Source organism: Sapajus apella, unplaced genomic scaffold (genome assembly GCF_009761245.1).
Source record: "Sapajus apella isolate SASKATOON/1434 unplaced genomic scaffold, GSC_monkey_1.0 scaffold26, whole genome shotgun sequence".
Lineage (NCBI taxonomy): Eukaryota > Metazoa > Chordata > Mammalia > Primates > Cebidae > Sapajus > Sapajus apella.
The window spans coordinates 5,229,163-5,252,239 of record NW_022436966.1 but is presented as its reverse complement, the minus strand read 5'-3'; the positions used below and the strand labels follow the sequence as shown (position 1 = coordinate 5,252,239).

General features: G+C 39.1%; 1 protein-coding gene across 3 annotated transcripts; it reads right to left on the bottom strand.

Moving 5' to 3' along the window:
• Positions 1-471: 471 nt before the first annotated feature.
• CNRIP1 (cannabinoid receptor interacting protein 1) lies at positions 472-22,770 on the bottom strand. Of its 3 annotated transcripts, none has more exons than XM_032291912.1 (4): positions 22,591-22,770; positions 22,035-22,279; positions 19,978-20,128; positions 472-1,492 (listed from the first exon to the last, which is right to left on the bottom strand). In XM_032291912.1, the coding sequence occupies exons 2-4, from the start codon at positions 22,211-22,213 to the stop codon at positions 1,328-1,330; spliced, it is 495 nt and encodes a 164-aa protein (XP_032147803.1). In that variant the 5' UTR covers positions 22,214-22,279; positions 22,591-22,770; the 3' UTR covers positions 472-1,327. The 3 variants fall into 3 exon arrangements, with proteins under 3 accessions (XP_032147803.1, XP_032147804.1, XP_032147802.1); XM_032291913.1 differs by having other exon boundaries at positions 22,067-22,279; positions 22,591-22,767; XM_032291911.1 differs by having other exon boundaries at positions 22,035-22,770.
• Between the last annotated feature and the right edge of the window lie 307 nt (positions 22,771-23,077).

The following is a 23,077-nucleotide window of genomic DNA, read 5'->3' as shown; positions in this document are numbered from 1 at the left end:
TATTACAATATTATTGGAAAATAGTATGTTACTTTTCAAGAGGAAGTTTCTTTCCTTATTATGGAATTTATAGTTAAAGTATATGGTATATAGGTTTTGTGCCAGGTGCTGGAAGTAGGCAAGGAGGTCTCAACCCTGATGTACACACACTATTTTAGCATCATTGCTCTCCTGCTACTGAGCCACGTAGCTGACCAACCGAGGAGGGGTCACCACAGAAAGAGTAACGGAGTGAGATAGGGACAAGCATTTTTTGATTGCCCACCAAGCACCTGGGCCAGTGCTAGCCCTGTTAAACTTGGCTGGAGCAATCCTGCTAAAAGGTCAAACTTGATCCATGAATAGGTATACTAATTCTACTCCGGGTACATCCCCCTCGTCCTGTAGCATACAGGCCTGAGTGAAGCTGGCCTAGAGCAGAGATCCACCTGCTAGATAGCTATTGGCCAAATTAAGAATGCAAGTCAGGGCATGATTTTTCAATGTCTTTATTAAGAAATATCAAAAGTTGATTACAGGTCCATACACAGTTTTACAAAGTTCAAGTGAAGAAGAATGTAGGGATGCCATAATGTGGATGTCTGAAGACTATGGAAGCTTGTCAAAGGGATAACCCTACAACTCCTGTCACTTTAATGGTGGTCCACAGCAATGCTTTTCCCCCATTTCTACTAGGACATTGCACAATACCTTAAGTAACTCTTAAGTTACTTAAAAGAGTTTTAATACATTATGAATACGTACCTATTTGTCCTTTTAGTTTGTTATCATCCTTCCATTAAAAAGCTGAGCTGTTTATAGGAAGCACAACATTTGAGTCCCATTCACTGCTGTTTGTATTATATTTTCACAAAGCCTGTTTTGAAAACTGACAAACACTGCAAGTTACATATTACCATATTACACATGGGAGGACCCATACACATTGTTATTTTTAAATTTAACATTGGAAAAAAAAAAGGAGGAATCACTTCACTTGGAAACAAAACACCAAGGTCAGTCAGTAGAATGGTCAAGAATAAGACAAGCCTGCCAGTTCCACTGAACTGCAGTCACGAGTGGTCAATAGCATGACCGAGAACTGGATGCAGGAACACCAGCACAAAATATGGACGGAAATATTCTTGGGGGTGGTACATCACCATCTTGTACGTGAAGGATATTGGATCAGAGGGGACTTATACTTTCAAAATAACCAGGGCTAGTAAGTCATCAGTACCAGATGGGGAACAGCAATGGTGTGGCATGCCTTGTTTAAGGCTTGTGCTGGTTTATCTAAAAGTGGGTTTCTTAAAAGATTGTCCAGCAGCATCAGAAAGAGCCACTTTCACAGGAAGGACTCCTTGTTCACCCACATCAGGCTGCGTGTCTCGTTGGGCTTGCATTCATACTCAATGACGGAGAAGGGGCTTCCCCACTGGCAGTGATCCCGCTTGTGGTAATTATAGAACTTGACCTGCCACACTGTCTCGAAGGTCCCAATGTCTGTGAACTGAGGGAAGAGAAACATGCTTGATAAAAATCTCATTCTGCCATGAGCAATAGACGAGAGCTAACATTAGTGACGAAGCTCCTGGATAATCAAGGAGACCCAGTCAAGACTCTCTTGGTCTGCAAGGCTTGGAAGCCTTTCCTTTAGTGGCATATCTCCCTCCTTTGTGATGGGAGATGCTTTCGTAAAAAGCTGTCTGTAAACCATTCTTCTTTGTAAAATCTGATTCCCATTGCACGCATGGCACTTGCTTTTGTATTGCTTTTAATAAAAATAACTCCAAAGTTTATCTGTTCTTCAAGTTTAATTTTTTGAAAACTTAGAATTTGGCTGGGCACAGTGGCTCATGCCTGTAATCCCAACACTTTGGGAGGCCGAGGTGGGTGGATCATGAGGTCAGGAGATCGAGACCATCTTCACTAACATGGTGAAACCCTGTCTCTACTAAAAATACAAAAAATTAGCTGGGTGTGGCGGCATATGCCTATAGTCCTAGCTATTTGGGAGGCTGAGGCAGGAGAATTGCTTGAACCCGGGAGGCGGAGGTTGCAGTCAGCCAAGATCATGCCACTGTACTCCAGCCTGGTTGACAGAGCGAGACTCCTTCTCAAAACAAAAAACACAAAAAACAAAACATAAAAAACCTTAGAATTTTAAAGCTTCCTCTAAAATGGCCCCTTCTGGCCAGGTGCAGTTCATGCCTGTAATTCCAGGCTGAGGCAGGATGACAGGGGTTCCAGAACAGCCTGAGCAACAAAGCAAGACTCTGTCTCTAAAATAAACCCCCACTCTCATCCCCCAAGTGGTCCCTGCTACAGAAAGGAAATGGCAAAGGCAAGAGAAGGAATAATGTTTACTAGCTTTTTGTTTTCTTTCTCAAAATACAGTGGTACAAACTAAAATGTTTAATACATCTACATAAGGTATAATTTCCATCATTACTTTCAATTCCAAGAAAAGTATTTCATTGAAATTGATAACCAAAAATATTTCACTGGAAGTGTTTGTTTGTTAAAGGCCCTATGTTAACTATTAAACATTGAGTACTTATAAGTCAGAAGTCCATTCCTATGTCTTGGGCTTTGATTATACATTATCCAAAACCATTTCTGAGTATCTACCATGTACCTTGCATGTATAAAAACTTGTATAAGGCAGGATTGTTGCTCTTAAGAAGTTTGCATTCTACTTCCAGAAGGTAGGCCCTATAAGTCACTGCACAGAACTCTCCTGAGGCAGAAAGTACTCATTTCTCTTGCGGCTGAGAAGAGGACATGGAATACCCTGGAGGCCACTGGGCAGATGCTGAAGTGGCCTGTGGGGTAGCCTGACCCTGCTACTGCCTTCTGGAGCTATTTAGAGGATCTGGCATTAAACCGCATGATGCCTGTCGTTATTTTCTCCTCTGACCCTCCCCTGTCATGGGAGGGGACAGGGACTGACTTGGCAGGATTCTTAGACTTGTTAGGAGCCAGAAGACGTGGACAGAGGAAAGCAGTGAGCATTAGGAGTCTTATGCTTCTTGCTGATACAGGAGGAGGGTGATCAGGTGCTTCCCAGAGAGCTTTCCAAGATGCTCTCAAAATTATATATTGCACCATTGCCTCATCCTGCTAATTTGATCCCAAAACAAGATCTGGAAATCTGCTTGATTTGAAATAGTGGCTGATATACCTAGAGTCCACAGACCTCCTAGGTATCTCTTTTTAGAGAGATACCTTATCTCTTTTTAGAGAGTCATGGCTTAAAGACCTATACAAATGTACAGCAGCTTTATTCACAATAGCCCCAGGTTGGAATTGACCCAAATGTTTGATTATTCACCTGTTGATAGGCAAGTTTTGGTATATTTATAAAATGGCCTTTTGCTGAACAATAAAGAAAGACATGCTGATTCAAGCAGCAACAGGGATGGATCTCGAAGACATGCTGAGCAAAATAATTCAGGCCCCCAAAGTACATACTGCATGATTCCACCTACATAGTGACAGAATGTAATCTACGTTGACAGGAAACATCCATGGTTATCTAGGGCCTTGTGTGAGAAGGGGGATTGATGCAAATGTGCAAGAGGGAACTTTTTGGGGGTGATGGAAGCATTCTACATCTTGATTGGGGTGGTGGTTGCATGGCTGTACAAATATGTTGGTCAAAACTTATTGAACTGTATGCTTAAAATGAGTACTTTTATTACATGTAAACTGTACCTCAAAGTTATGAAAAACAAATATCCATTTTTAGTGAGCTACAAGAAAATAGGTATTCTAAACGCTACTAATGGGAATTGAATTAGACACCTTCCTCTTGGAAGGATAATTTGTATGAAGTTAAAGGTGTGAGTACACTCAGACCCAGCAATTCCATTTATAATTTATCTTAAGAACATCACCAAGTTTAGAGTAGTAAACAATGCAACACTACAGATGGAATACTATGTAGTATTTTAAAATGTAAAGTATTTAATAAAGTTTTTATTTTATATTGTTACGTGAACTAAGCAGAGTACCATGAAGAACATGAAGTATTAATTCAATTAAAATTATACTTGGCTGGGTGTGGCAGCTCTCACCTGTAATTCCAACACTTTGGAAGGCCAAGATGAGAGGATTGCTTGAGGCCAGGAGTTTGAGACTAGCCTGGGCAATATAGTGAGACCATGCCTCGACAAAAAATATTTGAAAATTAGCTGGGTGTGGTGGCACACCCTGTAGTCCTAGCTATTCAGGAGATTGAGATAGGAGGATTGCTTGAGCCCAGGAGTTTGAGGCTGCAGTGAGCTATAATCATGCTACTGCATTCCGGCCTCTGCAACAGAGAAAGACCCTGTCTCCAAAAATATATATATTCCACCTTATATCATAGTATATATTTATATATTATATGCATATATATGCATATAAATATATATAAATTTAATAAATTTATATTAAATTTAATTCATATACATTAAATAAATTTATATAAATATATAAAATATTTATAGACAAATATAAATATGTAAAATATGGAGGAAAATATTTCAAAGTGATAATAAAAAATATTTCATTGGAAGTGTTTGTTTAAGGCCCTACTTTAACTCTTAAAGATTGAGTATTTAGAAGTCAGGGGCCCATGCCTAGGTCTTGGGCTTCGATTATACATTATCCAAAACCATATTTCAGTTTTAAATATATATACATAATATATATAATGTATATATTATTAATTATATATAATTACGATATATTTAATGTTAGAAATTCTGATGGAATATGTTTTATTTTCTCCTATGTTTTAATTTTTTTTTTTTTTTTTGAGACGGAGTTTCGCTCTTGTTACCCAGGCTGGAGTGCAATGGCGCGATCTCGGCTCACCGCAAACCTCCGCCTCCCGGGTTCGGGCAATTCTGCCCCAGCCTCCTGAGCCACTGGGATTACAGGCACGCGCCACCATGCCCAGCTAATTTTTTGTATTTTTAGTAGAGACGGGGTTTCACCATGTTGACCAGGATGGTCTCGATCTCTTGACCTCGTGATCCACCCGCCTCGGCCTCCCACAGTGCTAGGATTACAGGCTTGAGCCACCGCGCCCGGCCTATGTTTTAATTTTTTAAATTTTTTTTTTTTTTTTTTTTTTGAGATGGAGTCTAGCTCTGTCACCCAGGCTTGGCTATCTTGGCTCACTGCAACCTTTGCTGCCCAGGTGGCGCAGTTTTTCTGCCTCAGCCTCCCGAGTAGCTGGGATTATAGGCCTGAGCCACTATACCCAGTTAATTTCTGTATTTTTTAGTAGAGATTGGGTTTTACCATGTTGCCCAGGCTGGTCTCAAAATCCTGACCCAAGTGATCTGCCTGCCTCGGCTTCCCAAAGTGCTGGGATTACAGGCGTGAGCCACTGCACCCGGCCCATTTTCTTCTATGTGCTTATTTGTATTTTCAAAATTTAATGATTACTTTTTATAACCAGAAAAAAACATTAAACCAAAACTATATTTCCCAAAAGTATTACCAAATAGTCATTATCCTTAATATAAAGGACTATATGTATTATTAGTAAGTACTACTAAGAACATTGAAATAAAAAATTGAAACAGTTCATTAAAAAGAAAAAAATAGGCCAGGTGCAGTGGTTCATGCCTGTAATCCCAGCATTTTGGAAGGCCAACATGGGAGGATCTCTTGAATCCAGAAGTTTAGGACCAGCTTAGGCAACATGGTAAAACCATGTCTCTACAAAAAATTTAAAAATTAGCTTGGCATGGGAGTGTGTAGTCCCAGCTACTCAGGAGGCTGAGGTGGAAGGATCACTTGAGCCCAGGAGGCAGAGGTTGCAGTGAGCTGAGATCTTACCACTGCATTTCAGCCTGAGCAACAGGGCAAGACCCTGTCTCAGGGGGAGGAAAAAATGACTAACACCTGGAAAAACATTCAAATGTAATTAGTAATTAAAGAAATCTATAAACTTGGTGGCATATCCATATGATAAACTTACAGAGCCATTAAAAAGGAATTCAGCCTTGTCAATGATTCAAGAAAATGCTTAGAACAATGTTAAAAGAAAGATGAATTGGAATGGTTTATATATATTCTGAGCTCAAATATGTAAAGTAAGATGTATAGAAAAAATAAAATGAAAAATATCACCTTCTAAGTAAATAAATTGAATTTTTCTATCTTTTCACTCAGATTTTTCTACAATAAATGTTACTTTTAAAATCAGAATTTTTAAAAATGGTGAAATGGATTTATCATCTTACAATATACATAGCCTGCAAGCCCAAGGGATTTTATAAATTCTATTAAAAATATGTACATTCTAATGAAAATATTATGACTTTGTTCACAATAGGTTAGTGGTGGTATGTATAAATAAAAATCTCATTTTATAGTTCACCAAGACTTTTAAAGAGGATTTAGTATTATTTATTTTTGATCAGCATAAGGCATTGCACACTTTAAGTGCAACTGAATTTTATAGTTCAATTAACATTTGAATTCTAAATTATAAAAATATTTTTTAATAAAATATATACTGAAATATAAACCTCATACTAAAAATATTTTATAATACTTTTTAAACACCAGCTAATTTTTTTTTTGTTTTTTTAGGTTTTTTTTTTTTTTTTTTTTTGAGACAGAGTCTTGCTCTTGTTGCCTAGGCTGGAATGCAATGGCATGATCTCAGCTCACCACAAATTCTGCCTCCCAGGTTAAAGCGATTCTCCTGCCTCAGGCTCTCAAGTAGCTAGAATTACAGGCATGCACCACCACGCCCTGCTAATTTTTTTGTACTTTTAGAAGAGACAGGGTTTCTCCATGTTGGTCAGGCGGATCTCGAACTCCCGACCTTAGGTGATCTGCCTGCCACAGCTTCCCAAAGTGCTGAGATTACAGGCATGAGCCACCTCGCCCAGTCTCCAGCCAATCTTTTGAAGGAAGCAACTTAAAATCATGCCAAGTAAGTGAGAGAAACAATACTGAGATTTTTATTTTTTGAAATAAAAGTTGGTTACAGAAATAAAAAGTTCACCAAGCTGATTACAACCACATGCAAGAAAAACATAAGGCTTATGTCTAAATAAAATTTAAAAATTTAAGAATTCTCAATCTGAGAATTCTTAGTAACAAAGGGACCAAAGTTAAAATCTGCTGATAGCAACAGTCACAGCTAAAGATGTGAGATATTTAAGTATTCGTATTAATATTTCAAGTTTGGTTTCTCTTTTATTAATGTTGGACCCAAGGTCACATTGAAGTAAATGTAACTATGCATATGTCTTCCTCTCCACCATGCCTTAGCTGTTTACACTTCCCATTAGCCCTATTCCTGTTCTTTCTTTTGGAGCTCTACTTCCTGGGCCTCTTACTACCTGGCTCAGAATTTCTTCTTGTCTGGCTAGGAACAGATGGGGTCTTGAAAGCTGACATTCTTCTTAAAGAACAGGAACAACTATACAGGCCCTTCACTCCCTCCTAGGCCATCTGTCCCTTCTAAGGAAAATCTACCCAGGCAGGCTCCTGGATGGTACAATTTATGCACAGGTATAATTTTATATATTTGTATAACATTCTATTTTATGTGATACCGTTGCATACATCATTCCACCTTAATCTTGTGCCTGGTTTTGTTATCTCCATTTTATGGATGAAAAAAAAACTAAGATTTAGAGAGATTAAATGACTTTCCTTCAGTTTATACTCCAAAGCCAGTTAATGATAGGTACAGGACAAGAACCTAGGTCTCCTAATTCCTAGCTAGGAGCTATTTGTCACTGTACAAAACTGCTGGTATAAATGATTACAGTGGACAGTTTTTTTCTCTCTGAATGAGAAATTACATGAATTGTCACAGGTAGAATGCTTTAGGACATTACTATGGACTCAATGTTTATGCCCTTCCCCCCGTGCCAATTCATATGGTGAAACCTAAATCCCAGCTATAATGGTATTTGGAGGTAGGGCCTTTGGGAAGTATGAGGGTAGAGCTCACATGAATGGATTCAGTGCCCTTATAAGGGACATGAGAAAGATGATCTCTCTCTCTGCCATGTGAAGATACATCAAGAAAGTGTCTATGGACCAAAAAGAGGGTCCTTACCAGACTAGTACCTTGAATTTTGGACTTCCCAGCTTCCAGAACTCAGAAATAGATGTTTGTTGTTTCAGCCACCCAATATATGGTATTTTGTTTTAGCAGCCCCAGTGGAGACAGACACTCTACCTGGACATTTTATTTGCTAGTGTTCTTACAAGTTGCAAGCTTGGATACACTTTTTACTTCACAACTAATGTGGAAGAGAATACATCTGATTCCAAGGAGAGGAGACTCATCTCTTGTCCTCAATAATAAATGAGGAATCTGAAGAACTTGTTTTAAACAATTTTGGTGGTCTTACAACCCATTGGCATGGAATCCCCAGAGTGCTTCTTTCTATTCACCATGCCACCTACTTCTACTGCAGACATGAAATTAATCAAGAATAAGATCACTTAGAAATCCATTGACTTGGGAGCACAGAACAATCTTATTAATAGAAACATGATTTACTTTATTAGTAAACAAATTCAGTAAAAATATGCATCTGTGACTTTTAGTGTGGTGTGACCTATCAATTTCCACTGAATTTCAAGCCTTTCTATTCCTGTTTGAGGTTTTATTAGTAAATGTTTCCCATTTCTCTTCGCTAAATAGATAGGACTAAAAGTTCTAGGTCTTGTAAAGCACATTTATCTTTATAAGAAACTGTTAAACTTTTCCTAAGTGATTGTGCCCATTTCATATTCTCACCAGCAATGAGAATTTCAATTGCTCTATATCCTCTTTAACACTTGGCATTGGCAGTCCTTTCAATTTTAGCCTGTTTGGTAACTATATAATGATAAGACAAAGAAAGGAAATAAAGAGGCCGGGTGTGGTGGCTCATGCCTTCTAATTCCAGCAATTTGGGAGGTTGAGGTAGGCGGATCATGAGGTCAGGAGTTCAAGACCAGCCTGGCCAAGATGGTGAAACCCTGTCTCTATTAAAAATATAAAAACTAGCCAGGTGTGATGGCAGGTGCCTGTAATTCCCAGCTACTCAGGAGGCTGAGGAAGGAGAATCTCTTGAACTAGGGAGGCAGAGGTTGCAGTGAGCCAAGATCACGCCACTGCACGGCAGCCTAGGTGTCAGAGCAAGCCTCTGTCTCAGGGAAAAAAAAAAAAAAAAAAAAAAGGAAATAAAGATCGTAAACAGAAGAAATCAATGAATTAGAAAAGACAATAGAGAAAACAATGAAACTAAAATCTAGTTTTTTAAAAAAAAGTCTTTAAAATTAATAAACCCCTAACAAAACTAAGAAATATTATGAATATTAGGAATGAAAATGAGAACATCACTATGGATCCTACAGCACTTAAATTAGGAAAACCTTATACTAATAATTTCAACAAAATGGACAAGTTCTTCCTTGAAAGACACAAACTATGGGTTGACCTCTATCTAATGAAGAAACTGAATTCATAGAAAGATCCACATCCTGAAGTAGCAGCTGATTGATAGTTGATTGTTCCCCACACTGATCATACAGCTTTTGGTTTGAGCATTGGTCATCTATTTGTATCTTATTTCTAATAGGCTGATTATAAAGAAAATGATTGAAAATGTAAGTTTTCTGATCAAGTCAGCAGCTCCTGTGTTAAGTTCAAATTTTTATTCTAGTCTTGAAGCCTTCAGATAGCCAACACAATCTGATGACATTTTAGTCACCAACATTTCAAGCTTATGTATTAAAAAATATAGACACCACACTCTCATGGACAATAGTGAAAACTTGACATGTCCAGGTAAATCCAGTCAATTAAGTAGCAAGTCCCTGGATTCTTCAGAGTTCGTCAAGAGAAATGTCATCAGTGTGGATGCCTGAGAAAAGTCAGAACGTCAGAATTGAAACTGGAAGTTAAGAAGTTTCAAGCCTGGGCACAGTAACTCATGCTTATCATTCCAGCACTTTGGGAGGCCAAGAGAGGAGAATTACTTGAGGCCAGGAGTTCAAGACCAGAATGAGCGACATAGAGAGAACTTGTCTCTACTAAACATAAAAATATTTTGCTGTGTGTGGTGGTGCCTGTCTCTGGTCCCAGCCACTTGGGAGGCTGAGGTGGGAGGATCGCTTGCCAGAGGTCAAAGCTGCAATGAGCTAGGACCATGCTACTTCATTGCAGCCTGGGCAGCAGAGACTCCATCTCTACAAAAATTTTTAAAAAGTTAACTGGGTGTGGCAGTACACACTGATATCCCAGCTACTCAGCAGGTTGAGGTGGGAAGATCTCTTGAGCCTGAGAGATCAAGGCTATAGTGAGCTATAATTGCACTGCCGCACTTCAGCCTGGGTAACAGTGAGATCCTATCTCTTAAAAAAAAAAAAAAGGAAAATAAAAGATATCAGGATACTATCTACCTCTAATGAACCGTGTGGTCTTAGACATATCTTAACTTGGTGGGTCTAAGTTTTCAATGCAAAGTGTATGCCACAATCTGATCTCTAAGGGCACTTTTAGCTCTAATATGATATAAAGATTACAAACATACCTTTAAGGGTATTGCAGTAGCTAATTATTGAAGAAAGTCAGATTCTCAAATACTGTCATTTATGATCACATCAAACAGGACAGAAGACCATTCAAGTCCCTGTAGAATTCCGTTTTAGTTGGGTACGGAGGGGAGGGCTAGGAATGTGTCCCAGGATCTTAGGTGATTTGCATGATTTAAAAAAGTGAAATAAGATTCATAAATTTGAACAAAGTTTTGAGGTGGCAGTAATCCTTACATTTTGATTTAGTTCATTTTCAGATCACCTTCACATATATATATTTTACAATTGCAATTATTTAACATTAAATGTTATACAATTGTATATGTCTAACTACATATTCATTGTTAGCTTTGTCAAAATGTTATACAATTGTACATATGGTCCTACTACATATTCACTGATATCACTCTGTGGCCCAGATTTTTTATACATACATATATATATATATATATATATATATACACACACACACACACACACACACACATATACACACACACATCCCTATATATATACACCTATATATGTGTGTGTGTGTGTGTGTGTATATAGATATATATAACATTTTACAAAGAAGATGGTGTTTAGCATTTTATATAAAATGAGAAATATACACATAGTAATGGTCTGGAAAATAACATAAGCATATTAAACATAATGCTTGGTTTGAGCTTAGATTTGGTGCTGGGCTGTCTGGTTGCTGGTGCAAAAATAAAAAAAAAACCAGATTGTTATTATCAGTGATTTTAACATTTTGGCAGTGGAACCTTTTTTGTTTTCTATGCAATAAGGCAGCACATGATTAGATGAACAAGAGAGGTGCTTGCCCTCTTCCTGCCCCTTTCAGTGAGCACTGAAATATCGCAGGTGAACCCAGACTTCAGAAAGCAGTCTGAAAAAGAATGACTTAAATCATTCTCATCATTAGAAGGGAGAGAAACAATCTCAGTTTCTCAGAAGAAGAAAAAAAAAGTTAAAAAACCTTCGTAGCTCTGATTTGTAACAAAACAAAACAAAAATAAAAATAAAAACACTCCACATGGACCATTTAGGGCACTTAGCTGTGAGCTGTTTATACACAGCTATTTCTTAGAGAAAATTTTCATAACTCTTGAAAGCCCAATATCAATGTGCAACTCAGTTAAAGTGGTTCTAAACTTGTTTAAGGGTGTTGTTTTTGATGGCTTAACTGGTCTATCAACAGCATTTAATTCTAGAGGTCTGAACATACATTTTAAAATTCCATAGAAATGGATGTTTTCTCAGAAAAACATTATAGTCACTCAATAAAACCCCCAAAAGGCAAACGTCATGGGCTAAATTGAGAGTTCAAGACATTCCTTCTAAGTATCTTTACTTTTGGTCTTGACTTTTAAGGAAAATTTTCGTCAGACTTTTAAGTAACAGGTAACTCCTATGCTATGTAAATTGTTTCAGAGCATAAACTGTAAAAAGTGTTCCTAATTCACTTCGCAAAGCTATTAACCCTAACACCAAAATTTAAGACTGCAAAAACCTTCTAATTGTTCTTTGCCTTTTTGTCTCCCTTTCTAATCTAAACACTGGCCACTAGAGTGATTTTAAGGTGTTTATCTCATCACGTTACCAGAAACTAGAATGCCTGCATTGAAAGGTTTTTAAAAAGAGGAGTAAAGGTAGAATGGAGTTGAGTGAAAGTTATACAACTATAAAATCTGACAAATGTAAACAAAATCTATTTGAGGGTCTTAGAAAGTGACTAAAAGTGGGACCAAAGCCAGGAGAGAGTCACCCTTGAAAGAATTCACCTGCAACAGTTAAGAATTTTATTTGTGGCTTTTTTGCCCAAGGGTACTACTCAACCCCTTGAAGGCCTGGCAGGAGAAAATGACAGTACTATCTGTTGGAAACAGCAAAAGACAGCATCAGGACTGGCAGAGAAGCTGGAAATATAGGTAGAAAATCCTGGAAGAAAGAGATCTGCAGAAGGAATAGAACCCCAAATCTGACTATAAACTCTGCTATAATCCTTAGCTAACTGCATATCAAGGATAGTAAGACAGGGACACCCTACAGGGGCCATTGAAAAAGCAGACAAACCAGCAAAGAGTCAATCCTTGAAAGACAAAGTTGTGATGAATAAGATTAATAGGTGCTTTATTTTTATTTATTTATTTATTTAAATTTGAGACTATTTTGTAATCTCGGAAGTAGGAGCCTTACTGGTTTGAGGTGTCAGAGTAAAGAGTTTTGGATTGGCAGAGCAGGTGGAGAAACAGGGGAACCTCAGGGTGGGTATATCCAAAAATTTCAGTATAAGTTGTCTAGTTCCTTGGCTGACTGCTAAATTCCATGGGCACAAAAGGAGGTCAGGCTAGTAAATCAGCAACTGGAAGTTGTAAAAATTGAGCAAAGAGATCACCTGCTGCATACTGCTAGAAGATAGAATTTGAAGTTTGAGTACAGAAATGTTTACTGCCAGCTAGAATACAAAAACCAGTAATATTCAGAACAAAGCAGAAACTAGAGCCATAAACTATCCACAATATTAAGTTTCTAGCCAAAAATCACCAGACATGTAATGAAACATAAAGTGTGACCCATATTCAAGAACAATAAAGTCAGGCTGTAGTAATTTACTCTAACTAGAGCCAGGCGTTAGATTTATTAAATATTTCAAACCATCAATTACAAATGTGCTCAGATAAATTAAAGAAAACATGGCCTCAATTAGCCAACATAAGGAATCTTGAGAAACTGAAACTACAAAAAAGACAAATGAAAATTCTAGAGCTAAAAACTATAAGAGAATTTAGAAGATAAGCATAAGACTAGAAATAGAAGAATCAGTGAACATAAGGATACACCAATAGAAATGATCTAACCTGAAGATCCAATAAAAAAATGAAAGAAAATTGAACATGGCCCAAAGACTTATGGGATAATACCAGGCTTTTCAACATATGTTTAGTTGGAGTCCTACAAAGAAAGGAGAGGATGGAGTATTAAAGTATTTAACAAAACGATGGGCAATAATACTCCAATTTTGGTGAAAATATTAAGCTCTAGATTCAAGAAATTCAGTGATCCCCAAGGGGAAAAAAACCACTTAGGGGCATCATAACCAAACTACTGACACGCAGAACCCTACAAATGGATCATTTTACTGTATATGTATTATACCTAAGTTAAAATATTTCAAAGCAAACAAGGGAAGGACATAAATATAGGATTAGAAAACAATGAAGTAGAAAACCAGAGTGAAGCATGTGAAAAAAAAAAAGCTAGGATTTTGAAAAGGCCAATGAAACTGAAATGTCTAGCTAGACTAATCAGAGGGGTATAAAAATAAAAATTTTTAATATCAAGGATGAAAGAGTAGGCCAGGCATGGTGGCTCAGGCCCATAATCTAGGCCCTTTGGGAAGCCAAGGCAGGAGGATCACCTGAGGTCAGGACTTCAAGATCAGCCTAGCCAACATGACAAATCCCCATCTCTACAAAACAAAAATTAGCCAGGTGTGGTGGTGTGCACCTGTAATCCCAGCTACTTGGGAGGCTGAGGCAGAAGAATTGCTTGAACCTGGGAGGCAGAGGTTGCAGTGAGCCAAGATCACACCACTGTACTCCAGCCTGGGAGACAGAACAAGACTCTGTCTCTGGCGGGGGGTGGGGGGAAAGACATTGGATCCTAAGACATTAAAGAATGGCAGAGATTATAAACAACTTTATGCCAATACATTTGACAATTTAATTTAAATAAATGACTTCAAAGACAAATTACCAAAACTAACTCAGGACATAGAATCTGAATAGCCCAATATTTATTAAGGAAATTGAATTTGTAATAAAAAATCTTCAAATAAAGTATAATCTATTGCTTTCATTGGTGAATTCCATCTGACATTAAGAAAAATGTCAATTCTATATGAACTCTTCCAGAAAATGGAAGAGTGAACATTTCCAAATCATTTTATGCAGCCAGCATTACTAATACCCAGAACTAGACAAATGCATTATAAGAAAAGAAAACCATAGACCATTATCTTCCAGGAACATAGATGTCAAAAATCCTCAACAAAATATTAATGAATCAAATATGGCTGTACATACAGAGAATAAAGCATGACCAAGAGGTATTTAACCTGGGAATTCAAGATTATTTTAACATTGAAGAAGCATTGTAACCTACCATAAAAATAATAAAAAATAAAACACCTTATGATTATTTCAAAAGATACAGAAAAACTATTTGAAAACATGTTATAATACATTCATGATTTAAAAAATTAGTAAACCAGGAATAGAAGAGAACTTCCTTAACCTGATAAAAAGATTTACAATAAAGAACCATATTATTATACTTTGTGTTGAAAAACAGAATGCTTTCTCCCTCAGACTGAGGGACAAGAATGTTCACTCTCACCATTTCTAATTAGCAGCATACTGCTAAGATCGTAGACATTGCAAGTAGGCCATAAATAAAAGGAATACAGATTGGAAAAAAAGAGAATAACTATTTACAGATATTATAGCATATTTAGAAAATCCTAAGGATCCTACAAAAATAGTTATTAGGATTAGTGAGTGAGTTTAGCTAAGTCTCAGGATTCAACACCAATATACAAAAATTGATTTTATTTCCATATATCAGCAAAGATTCCATTTATAGAATTTGAAAATATGAAATAATAAGAAATTTAACAAAATACATATAAAGTCTTCAGAGGAAATATTGTAATATATTACAGAGAAAATTAAAGATGACCTAAGAGATATTTCATGTTCATGGTATAGAAAACTCTATATTAAGATGTCAAGTATATTTAACGTGACCTATAGATTTAATGGAAACTCTATATCACAATTTTTGGAGGGACCGACAAGCTCATTCTAAAATCTATGTAAAACACAAAGGATCTAGAATAACCAAAATAACTTTGAATAAACAAAGCTGGAATATTTATGTACCCGATTTAAGGACTACAATATAGATCAAACAAGATTGTTTTGGGTCTCCCAGGTCTTCTGCATTTCCAAATTAAAAAGATTAACCTACATTGAGTATGCAAAGCAACTAGAATTATTATACACGCCTGGCAGATATACAAAATGGTACAACAGTCTGGATATTTCTTATATAGATAAAAATATACTTTTAGCAATTGTCCTCTTAGATGTTTACTCAAGAGAACTGAAAATGTGTTCACATTGAGACTTATACTCAAATGTTCACAGCAGCTTTACTCATAATAGCAAAAGCTGAAAACAACCCAGACGTCCATTTATTGGTAAAGGATATTTACTGGTAAAGGATTATGTTGTATGTTGTATCCACACAACATAATGTACTGCCCAGCAATAAAATGAACCAACTACTGATATGTGCAACATAGATGCATCTCAACATTATACTAAGTGAAAGAAGTCAAACAGCACTATTCTATTTACATGAAATTCTTAAATAGTTAAAACTAACATATGGCGATGGCAAGATCAGGGTAGGCTATATTGGGAGGAATTCGCTGCAAATAATTTTCAGAGTAATAGAAGTGTTCTATATTTTTATTGGGGTGGTGAATATACAGTAGCATCTACTTGTCAAAACCTATATAACTATTAAGTTGGTGCATTTTATGTTAATCAAATCTCAAAGTTGATTTTTAAAACGTCAATGAATTCCTATAGTCATCAGGGTAAATCCAGTAGCAAGAAGGTTCTATATCATCTAACCCCTACTTACCTCTCTGGCCTTATCTGTACCATCTCTGCCTCACCCTGTGCCAGCTATGTTGGGTTTCTCATCCATTAAAACACATGCTGTCTCTAGCGTTTGACTTTTGCAGCTCTTTCCTCAAATGCTCTTTCTTTTCCCAATTCTTACTCATCCTTCATTTTTTTCTCAAAAACAACCATCCCCCAAATCTTGGACTAGGATAAGACCGCTGGTGTATACTCTAATAGCATTACTTTTTCACTATACTTTTCATATTAGCAACTATTTGCCTTATTATTGATAATCATGTATAAAGTATGTTTCCACCCTCTAGCTCAGAAGCTCTATGAAACGAGGGATATCTCTTTTGTTCACCACTCTTCCCTCATTTCCCTGATGTACAGGAAATCCTCAAATATTTAATGATAAAGCAAGCAAATTTTTAAAAATCTAAAAATTCTAAATAAAAGAGCCTATGGAATTTAGCAACATATTAATAATACATGTTTAGGCTGGGCATGGTGGCTCATGCCTGTAATCCCAGCACTTTGGGAGGTTGAGGTGGGCTGATCACGAGGTCAGGAGATCAAGACCATCCTGGCCAACATGGCAAAACCTCGTCTCTACTAAAATACAGAAAATTAGCCGAGTGTGGTGGCGCATGCCTGTAGTCTCAGCTACTTGGGAGGCTGAGGCAGGGAAGGTGGAGGTTGCAGTGAGCCAATATCGTGCCACTCCAGCCTGGCAAGAGAGAGAGACTCCATCTCACACACACACATACACACATAATGTTCAAGTAGAGCTCACTGTAAGAAATAACATTTAGTATTTGGAAGTTTATTACTTTATGTAATTAATCAAATATGTCAAATAAGATAAATTATCTCCAACTACTGCTAATAGTAATAGGTAACTGCCAGTAGCAGTCAACATTATTCTAGAAACATTAGACAATGCAATATGACCAGGAAAAAAAATGACAGTTATATTCACATTCTGACCATCTATATGAAAAACCCAAGATGATTAGCTGAAAATCTTTAGTAAGTTCAGTAAAGTGGTCAGTTACAAAGCACATGAACACATATTATAAAAACAGTGTATTTAAACCAATGCAGCATCAGAATAACAATAGACAGATCAATGAAATAGATTAGAAAGTAGAGGAGGAGACAAAATTTTTGCCATATAAGAAATTTCTATGAAATGAACCTTTGGAGAAGCGTAGATTAAATAATTGTATTAGGACATTGCGGATACTTTTCAATATGGAAATATGAACTGAAGTAATTCTAAATCTGTAATTCATCTAAAGTTTAACAAATGAAACCATAAGAGTTCAGATTAAAATATACAAATGCCACTGTGTATATGTCTATATATAATTAATTAATCTGAGAGTCAAGGAAGGCTTCTAAGCTGGATCTTAACTGCAAAACAATAAAGGAAAAGGCTAACATGTTAGACTACAAAATTTATAATTTGTATTGTAAACAAAGTAAAAATGCAAATATTAAATGAACACTCAAGATGTGATAAAATGACTATTTGAAATTTATAAAGATTTTTCAAAAAAATCAATAAGATACACTTTAGCAGAAAAATGGGTGAAAACTATGAACATATAATCCAGGAAAAAAATACAAATAGTACATGAACATGTCAAGATTTCAGATTAAGTAAGTAAAAATTAAAGTATTTCAACCAGACTAAAAATATGTAAAAATGACAAACTATACCTAGTGCAGAAAGAAATGGATACTTAAATACAGATGATAGGAATGTAAATTGCCTAGCTTTTCTGGAGGTCAGTGAGGTAGTCTTATAAAATGCTTTAACATGCACATTGCTTCTAGGAATCAAGAAAACATTAGACAATTGTGCAGTACTGAGTGATTTGTAATGTGGTTTTCTTTATAATACTGAAAAATAGAAATGATCAGCAATAAGTGGCTGAGGATAATTTGATACATTCATAAAATACAGTACCCATACAGACTTTAACATACATTCTGTATATATAGGCATATATTTGACATTGAAAGATGTATACAAGTAGAAGAAAAGTATATATATGGAATTCTACTCATACATATATTTAGTGACAGGGTCTCACTCTGTCACCCAGGCTGGAGCACAGTGGTTCGATCATAGCTCACTGCAGCCTCAACCTCCTGGATTCAAGTGATCCTTCTGCCTCAGCCTCCCAAGTTGCTGGCACTACAGTTGTGGTATTACCATATCAGGTTAATAAAAAAATTTTTTTAGAGACAGGGTCCCACTATGTTGCCCAGGCTCACACTTATATATTTAAAGACATAGAAACAACTTTCTAAGAACATTCATTGACATGTTAACATACTGCTCTCTTGCAGGAATTACACATTTCCCCATTTTTGTATTTTTCTCTGTTGAAGGTTCTTTGATAGAACAACAGATCACTTTCTAAAAATAGTTCAAACATTGAATGCAAAGGGATGAGCTGCTAGATTATTTCTTTATGACTGTAATCCTTTTTTTTTTTTTTTTTTTTGAGTTTGAGTTCTCTTGTCACCCAGGCTGGAGTGCAGTGGCACAGTCTCCACTCACTGCAACCTCCATCTCCCAGTTTTAAGTGATTCTCCTGGCTCAGCCTTCCAAGTAGCTAGGATTACAGGTGCCCACCACCACACCCGGCTAATATTTTTATATTTTTAGTAGAGATGAGGTTTTGCCATGTTGGGCAGGCTAGTCTCCAGCTGCTGACCTCAGGGGATCCACCCGCCTGGGCCTCCCAAAGTGCTGGGATTACAGGCGTGAGCCACTGTGCCCACTCGTGGTTTTTAAAAGTATGTTGGGGACTGCGAACACTTAATATTTTAAAGGCTAGATGGGTGCTTCTCAAAGTGCATTCCCCAGATCATCCCTTCAGGATCTGGTGTGCTTGCTAAGAGTTTCTTTGTCCCAATCCTAGCTCTACTCAGCTAAGATCACTGGAGGGGGAACCTAGGACTGGCATTTTAAACAAACTCCCAAGGAGACTCTTGTGCATACTGATATTTGAGAACCCCTGTGATAGTTGCTATAAAGCTAGAGGGCAGACAATTGAAGGCTGTTCTTGCAGAGGGAAAAGGCAGTCCAGTTCACAAGCAGCAGTTTAGGTGAACCTTCCTTTTCCTGTGCTTTAGCAAGCTTACTTCATCATCTATTTATTATGTTTGCACATAAGTTTAAATCTATGTCTTGACTCTATCTTTTCTACCAATTTGTTATTTCTTACTTGGGGGCCCATGTTACCAGGGTATATCATTTTATTATATATAATATCTGGAAGGACTAGATATTAAGAGGTGTATTATTTCCCATGCCACTTTTTTAGCTCTATGTAGGAAAATGTAATTCAAATCAACTTCCTCATAGCCAGGAGATTGTGGCCTACTTGGAATCAGAAACTTTTCATGGCCAATTATCTAAACCAGTTCTGATGTAGACTGTAACTGGGAAAATGGCAATGTCTCTTCCAGAATCATCTGCTTCTACTTATGGTATCATTTCAGCATCTATAGGGTCAGTCTGTCATGCAAAAGAGCACTAATTAAGTAGTTCTCTCTCCAGCAGATACTTGAAGGAAATTCACAACTCAATTTTCACAGTAATTGGCTCCCAATACATCTTTTCTTAGAGGGAGATGGCGATTGGTTTCTTTTCTGTGGTTTCCATTTTCCTTGGCAGCACATTCCTACACCCCCAAGCAGGCCTTACCGGCATGGTGATCTGGATGGGTTGCCGTTCTCCACTCTTGGTTGGGGTCACACCTTCTGTGTCGTATGTACCCGTATAAACAACTCTGTCTCCATCAGGCTCTTTAGACTTCAGCTCCAGTGGGACAAGCACACCGCCAATGGAAATATTCCTGCAATAGACTTGAGTTGACCACATATGGTTGGAATTAGCCTAGGCACCCTGTCCTGTTCTGGACCAAAACTCTAGGCAGGAAACTTACAGGGTTTGGCTAAGGGGGACATTGTGGTGTTCGAGAAAGTTCTGAAAGTTCAGGAGGCAGTGCTTCTCCTTTTTAGTTATGCATTAAAAACCTACCTATCCCCAGCCCCAGACATTAGGATTCAGTTGGCCTGGGATGTAGTTTGGACATTGGTAAATTTATTTTAAGGTTATCTAGGTGATCTTAATATGCAGGTAGGCTTGAGAATACTGAACTCATTCTGTAATATTTTTTTTCTCCTGTTCCAGCAATCAGGGGGTCCTATGATTTGGAGTGCCTCAAGCCTTCTACACTCACTGGCATCATTCTTTTGTGTTAGGAAAATGGCTCTCAAAGCCAAGTCCCTGGATCAGCAGTATGAGCATCACCTGCAGACCTTAGAAAACAAATTCTTAGGCCCTACCGTAGACTAAACTAGAAACTCTGGGGAGAGCTCCAGCATCTGTGTTTTAACAAGCCCTCAGGTGATTCTGAGGTATACTTAGGCTTGAGAACCACTGGGTTAGAGCTGAAAAATCCTTAATAGCATTAAAATGTAACTGGAAAAAAATAGTTTTGTTCATAACAAATTAACTTTTAGATTAGTTTGAACACTAGAGGACTACTCTGGGAAAAAAAAAAAAATGGAATATAGAACAGATAACTCCGGGGATAAGGTTAGCAGGAAAGAAGGGAAAGGAAAAGCCTGGATTATATCCAGGTGCACAGAACACTGGGAAATATGAGAATGAAGGGTGCACAGAGCTGTGGGGGATGCTGACAAATAGATGGACCAGGAGTACCAGAAACAATCTAGATTTGGTTCTAGGTCCTTGCACCTTGGAAAGCTAACAGAAATTTACTGAATTAAAATGTAAACTATAAGTGGTATTTGATGAATTCAAAGCCCTTCCACCCCCCCTCCCCCAATAATGTCCAGCATGTGGTAGATATAATAAATGCTGGTTTATTTTCTCTCTGCAGACTAGACTTCACACAACGCTTAGGTAGAAGCAAGAGGTTAAGGACTCCACCCACAGTTCTTCCCGGTAGGCTACTGCATGCTCCCACACACTTTCCCGCCAGAGGTCTGCTGGGGTGCATCATCCAGCGGTCGCTGGGAAGAGATCATCCCTGTCATGCATAAACCAAACAAACATCCTTTTGCTGTGAGGATGTTGCTAATCCCAGGCACCATCACCAGGCTGAACAGACAACTCAAGAAAAAAGAAAAGCATGTCATGGAAAACCGTGAAACTAGGCCCGAGAAGGGGCGGCCGCTCTCTTACTAGTGCCTGCTGCTCCACCCCAGGGTCCCAGCCACGGAAGACTGGGGAGCATCCCCCAGGGAGCCCCAGGCACCACCCCTCCCCTGCCTTTCCACCTCATTCCTCCTTTCTCCCTGCTTCAGCCTTGCGGGCAGACCCGGTGGGACGCCTGGACCTCGCACAGGAGGGCTGGGATTGCGGTGGTGAACCCTGGGGAGCCTCTCCCATCTGCTCCACCCCCTACCGCCTGCGGATCCGCGCCCAAGCCTGGACGGAAGGCAGGAGAAATTTTTAAGAGACAAGCAAAAATCCTGGCTTCTTGTCGCTGATTTTAAAGAACCCACCGAGGTCACCGCGATGGGTGGAGGGAAGCGAGAATGGAGGAATACAAGCCAAAGGGAAGGAGGGGGACCAAGGCGAACAGGGAATGACCTCTTCCCCAACCCCCAAGCCCGCTGGGTGCGGTTCTAGGCCAGAGGCCCCCGAGAGGCTCGGGCTGTCTCGGGGGCCTCGGTCCACCGCCTGAAACCCAAGGGGGACCCTGTTGCCACCTGGCGCCCCGCACTCACTCGACCTGCAGCGTGCTGGGCTTAATCTTCACCTCAACCTTGTACGAGGAGCCGGTGAGCAGCTTGATAGTGCGGTTCTGGCCGAAGCGCTGCCCGTCCACCTTGTAGAAGACCGGGCCGTCATTGGGCTGGATGCGCAGCGCTATGGAGAGGCGCACGAGGCCGGGCAGGTCCCCCATGTCTGGGCGAGGGTCTGGCGCAGCGGCTCCGGGGGGCGGAGGACAGCGCGGGCTGCGGCCGAGTGGCTGGAGCGCAAGGGGCGGAGAGGAAGCGCGGGGAGGGTGAGGGAGGTGGTGGAGCGGAGGCTGCCGCTAGGAACCCGCGCCGTCGCCGTCGCCGCCGTCCGCTGGGGCTTTTGAGCAGCAGCTCCTGAGGCTGTGGCCCCCCTCCCCACTCGGCAAGGAAGCAAGTCCAAGAGACGACTCCGGGGCCGCGCGCTTCCCCATCCCCCGATCCTATGCGGCGCCCTCAGTGCACCCGAGGGCTCGCTCCGGCCCGCAGGCCGCCGCGCAGATCCGCGCAGCTGGGGGCGAGGGAGTTAATCCTGTTTACGCACCACAATCCCCTTCAGCTGGGGAAGCGGACATTTAGGCTCCTCCTAGAACAGCTCCGGGCGGGAGGAAGGGAGAGGCTTGGCAGGCCCTGGGAAGGCGCTGGGGTTAAGCGACCACTATGCCAAGGAGCGAGACCACCGGAATCTGGATACCGCCGCCGCCAACTACGCAAAGTGGATACTGCTGCTTGCGGATACGGCGGCAGCCAGGCGGGAGGAGGCTGAGAGGGGGAAAGAGAGACGGGCAGCGGGACAGGAAACCTCTAGCTGGTGATTTCAATTTAAGGAAATATGAGTCTTTCCAAAGCTTAGGAAAAATGACCGAGGAAAGGCGCAATTCCTCCTGATGGAGCCACACTGGATTAGGAATGGATGCGAGAGAAAGAAAATAACCATATCCAAGGAACTACATCTTCTTGTGGGTGTTTATTTGCATTATACGTATGCTCGCCTCTAAAGTGACATATACATAAATATTTGTAATGAATCA

Excerpts from the sequence above, each read along its gene's own strand:
- CNRIP1 (XM_032291911.1), bottom strand. The coding sequence starts at position 22,213 with ATGGGGGACCTGCCCGGCCTCGTGCGCCTCTCCATAGCGCTGCGCATC. Across the intron at positions 20,129-22,034 it reads CCCAGCACGCTGCAGGTCGA|GAATATTTCCATTGGCGGTG; the intron begins GTGAGTGCGGGG and ends AGTCTATTGCAG. Across the intron at positions 1,493-19,977 it reads CCATCCAGATCACCATGCCG|TTCACAGACATTGGGACCTT; the intron begins GTAAGGCCTGCT and ends CTCTTCCCTCAG.